The following is a 3,574-nucleotide window of genomic DNA, read 5'->3' as shown; positions in this document are numbered from 1 at the left end:
TAACAAATGCAGACAAGTCAGTGCTACACATGTAGTAACACCGTCTCAAAAAATATTAATAAATTTTTAAAGGACAAGTTGCACTGGGTCAGCAATAGGCTTTACCAGGATAGTAGATTTCTACTCTTGGCTTGTTTATTTAATGCCAGCTGTCCTGCATGGGACTTCATTATACAATTCCTAAAAGCAAGCCCTCTTTCTTTTTTAAATTTTTCTTTTTTCCTTATTCACTTTACATCCTGCTCACTGCCCCCCTCCCAGTAACCCCCTCCCACAATCCTTCCCCCATCCCAGGAAGCACTCCTTCTTAAGAATAACAAACTATAAGAAGGTGTTGTCATGAGCCTTCATTTTTATTACAACTGCTCGTGTTATTAAAAACATGAAAAAAGTGTATACTTAAATAAAAATAAATAAATAAAAAGGTGGAGCATACCTTTAATCCCAGTGTTGGGGAGGCAGAGGCAAGCAGATCTCTGAGTTTGAGGCCAGCCTGGTCTACAGACTGAGTTCCAGGACAGCCAAGGCTACACAAGAGAAACCCTGTCTTGAAACACCCCACCACACACACACACACACAGAGGCAGAGACAGAGACAGAGATTATATAATATATATATGGGGCTGGAGAGATAGCTCAGCACTTAAGAGCACTTTCTGCTCTAACAGAGGACCCAGGTTTGGTTCCCAGCACCCACATCAGGCAGCTCACAACGGTCTGCAACTCTAGCTCCAGTGATAACCCTTTTCTGGCTACTAAGGGCACCTGCACACCACACATAGCAGACTTTCATGCAGATACACCCACATGTACATTGAGTAAAAATAAAAGGATTTTTTTTTAGATTTTTTTTTTTTTCTGTGTGTGCACAGGTGCAGGTGCTTGTGAAGAGGGAGTCAGGGTCCCTGGAGCTGAAGTCACAGGTGGCTCATTGTGTACTGCCTGGCATGGGGACAGGGTACTGCCAAAGCTTGATGACTTAAGTTTAATTCCCAGGGCCCATATAGAGGAGAAACGACTCCCATAAACTGTCTTTCTGACCTCTTCATGTGTGCTACAGCACAAGTATTCACTCACTCACACACACACACACATTTCAACACAATTACCAAATCAAATGCGTAAGGCCTTTTCTCTCCACATATAAACATGTATTTCTCTGGTAATCTCAATACATCCCATTTACAGGGGAAAAAGACGTGTAACTCCAGCAGCTTCTGGTTTTCCTTGGATTAGGATTCTGACCACGGTGTCCAGAGCACTTTGTGACCTCTCCCTCTTCTTGCAGGATTCCAGGTGTAAGCCAACAATCCTGTTTCTCGTCCCGCCTGTGCTTAGTACTTCAGTCAGTGAGGTAATAATACTTAGAGTGTGTTTGTTCTCATTTTAGCGATAAGAGGGGTGGGGAGCGCCTAAGCCCAGGGAGGTGGTGCTTGCCTGGAATCCCCAGACCTGCAGAATGAAGGTATGATCGGTTCAAGGTCATCTGCAGCTACTTCATGCATCAAGAGACCCGCAAAGGCTCCAAACGAGCTCCTGTCTCAATTCAAACACACAAAGAAGAGTAAGATCTTAACGATTCATTCAAAGCTGGGGCTTCCCCCAAAGGACTCGAAATCTTACAATCTTGACCCTTTCCATGGAAAGCGCAGGGGAATGAAGCCAAGAGCTCTCTACCCGACCACCACACCCCGTTTCCTCACATCGCAACCCCGGAGCAGCGCCCGGAGCCCGCGAACCTGATCGCTACCAGTCTCGGGGCTCCCGCCGGCCGGGGCGTTGTTCTACTAGCGGTTCTGGAGCTCGGGGGTCAGGCGGAGGACACGAGCCGGCGGGCGGGCCGGCAGGAGGCGGGGGCGGGGCGGGATCGGACCACGTGACCTCCCCGCCCGCCCTGCGGCCCTCCAGCCCGCCCGCCCGCCCGGCTGCAGCTCCCGGCGTGCCCTGCACTTTCTGCCGCCCGCTGCCGGCCCCTCCTTCTTCTCGTCCAAGTGCTACCGAGCCGGAGCCCCAGCCACCGCCACCGCCGCAGCCACCTCAGCCGCGGGCACTATGGTAAGGTGGGCGCGCCAGCGGGGGATGCTAGGCGCGGCGCGGACCCCTGCGCGGCCGCCATCTTACCCTGCCTGGGCCTGTGCGGTGGGCGCTTCCGCGCTGCGGGCTGGGGGCTCGAGGCCCTGCGGCAGGCGGGCGCTGACTTGCGGCCGCTCGGAGTCCTCAGGCGGGAGGGCCGGGCGCGGGCCTGGCGCGAGAGGGTCGCTCCATGGGCCACGGCCCCGCGTGCCGCTCAGCCCTGCGCGGCATAAGGTTTTTTAACTCGCGCGCCGTAAGGTTGGTACGAGTCCAGAAGCCTCTGGGTGAGTGAGGGTCTAGGAGGCCGACCATAGCACCGTTCTGAGAAGATCGAGCCGTAGAAGCCTCTTTTAAAACGCTCTCTCGCCGTAGGAAGCCTTTACACCGGACCCGTTAATTTCAAAGCGGCTGCCAATGGGAAGCCTTTTCACCGGACCCGTTAATTTCAAAGCGGCTGCCAATGGGCGGTGGGGCGTTTTTGCTGTAGCCGCAGCCGGTTGGAGTTTACACTTGATTCTCTTTCCTTATGTGGAAGCAGCAGTGGCTAAGACGGCTTTAAAGAAAAAAAAAAAATAGTAGAAGCGTTAACTGAAATCCTGGAGTGTTTTTTAAGGCCTGCAGAGTTGACACAATACAGAAGGTATTTTTGCTGCTTGCTCCTGAAGCTCTGACATCACCCCGTGAAATAGGAAACATTTCGGGCATGGCTCAACTCTTATTTGTCCCTTCCCACCTCCCGTTAGCGTTTCTCTCCGAACTCCTTTTAAGAAGGATGAATGGGCAGTGTGAGTTAGACATCTTAACCGTATCTTCTTCCGATATTTAAATGTGACAGATCTAGTAGGACTGCTTACGTTGTTTGGTGCAGTTTTTAATAGTCTGGCCAGACTGAAGTTGAAGCCTTGTTAGCCGACGGTTTGGGTTAAAACCAGAATCCTTGTTCAAAGTTGCCACCCTTTGTTTGTTTTCAGGCATCTGGAGTTACAGTGAACGATGAAGTCATCAAAGTCTTTAATGATATGAAAGTAAGAAAATCTTCTACACAGGAGGAGATCAAGAAAAGAAAGAAAGCAGTTCTCTTCTGCTTAAGCGATGACAAAAGACAAATAATTGTAGAGGAAGCAAAGCAGATCTTGGTGGGTGACATTGGTGATACTGTAGAGGACCCCTACACATCTTTTGTGAAGTTGCTACCTCTGAATGATTGCCGATATGCTTTGTACGATGCCACATACGAAACAAAAGAGTCTAAGAAAGAAGACCTAGTATTTATATTCTGGTGTGTAAAAACAAAAGAAAAAAGTACTTTTAAAAATGCAAGGATTATTATTATCATAGTCAGTTTTTGCCTGTTTTTCTTTTGAAATTCAACATTTTCTCCCCCATAGGGCTCCTGAAAGTGCACCGTTAAAAAGCAAGATGATTTATGCTAGCTCTAAAGATGCCATTAAAAAGAAATTTACAGGTACCAACATTGACTGTTTTGTACAAAAAAAAAAAA

General features: G+C 49.0%; 1 protein-coding gene and 1 long non-coding RNA gene across 5 annotated transcripts in view; one reads left to right on the top strand and one right to left on the bottom strand.

Annotated features, from left to right (window-relative positions):
• Positions 1 to 1,129: 1,129 nt before the first annotated feature.
• Positions 1,130 to 3,574, bottom strand: part of LOC116081148 — a 67,342-nt gene continuing 64,897 nt past the window's right edge. The window contains exons 4-5 of one of the 2 annotated variants that reach the window (XR_004114722.1): positions 2,122 to 2,626; positions 1,130 to 1,536 (exon numbers count right to left, since the gene is read on the bottom strand). This is a non-coding gene — a long non-coding RNA (uncharacterized LOC116081148). Of the gene's footprint in view, positions 1,537 to 1,703; positions 1,832 to 2,121; positions 2,627 to 3,574 lie in introns of those variants that run through there. The other variant, XR_004114721.1, reaches the window with a different exon arrangement.
• Cfl2 (cofilin 2) overlaps positions 1,849 to 3,574 on the top strand; it is a 3,908-nt gene continuing 2,182 nt past the window's right edge. The window contains exons 1-3 of one of the 3 annotated variants that reach the window (XM_031357768.1): positions 1,849 to 2,055; positions 3,045 to 3,352; positions 3,462 to 3,538. In XM_031357768.1, the coding sequence (XP_031213628.1) occupies positions 2,053 to 2,055; positions 3,045 to 3,352; positions 3,462 to 3,538 (388 nt within the window). In that variant the 5' untranslated portion in view covers positions 1,849 to 2,052. Of the gene's footprint in view, positions 2,056 to 2,147; positions 2,358 to 2,539; positions 2,714 to 3,044; positions 3,353 to 3,461; positions 3,539 to 3,574 lie in introns of those variants that run through there. The other 2 variants (XM_031357770.1, XM_031357771.1) reach the window with 2 other exon arrangements.

Source organism: Mastomys coucha, unplaced genomic scaffold (genome assembly GCF_008632895.1).
Source record: "Mastomys coucha isolate ucsf_1 unplaced genomic scaffold, UCSF_Mcou_1 pScaffold6, whole genome shotgun sequence".
Lineage (NCBI taxonomy): Eukaryota > Metazoa > Chordata > Mammalia > Rodentia > Muridae > Mastomys > Mastomys coucha.
The sequence above is the reverse complement of the archived record's forward strand: the minus strand, read 5'-3'. Positions and strand labels throughout refer to the sequence as shown.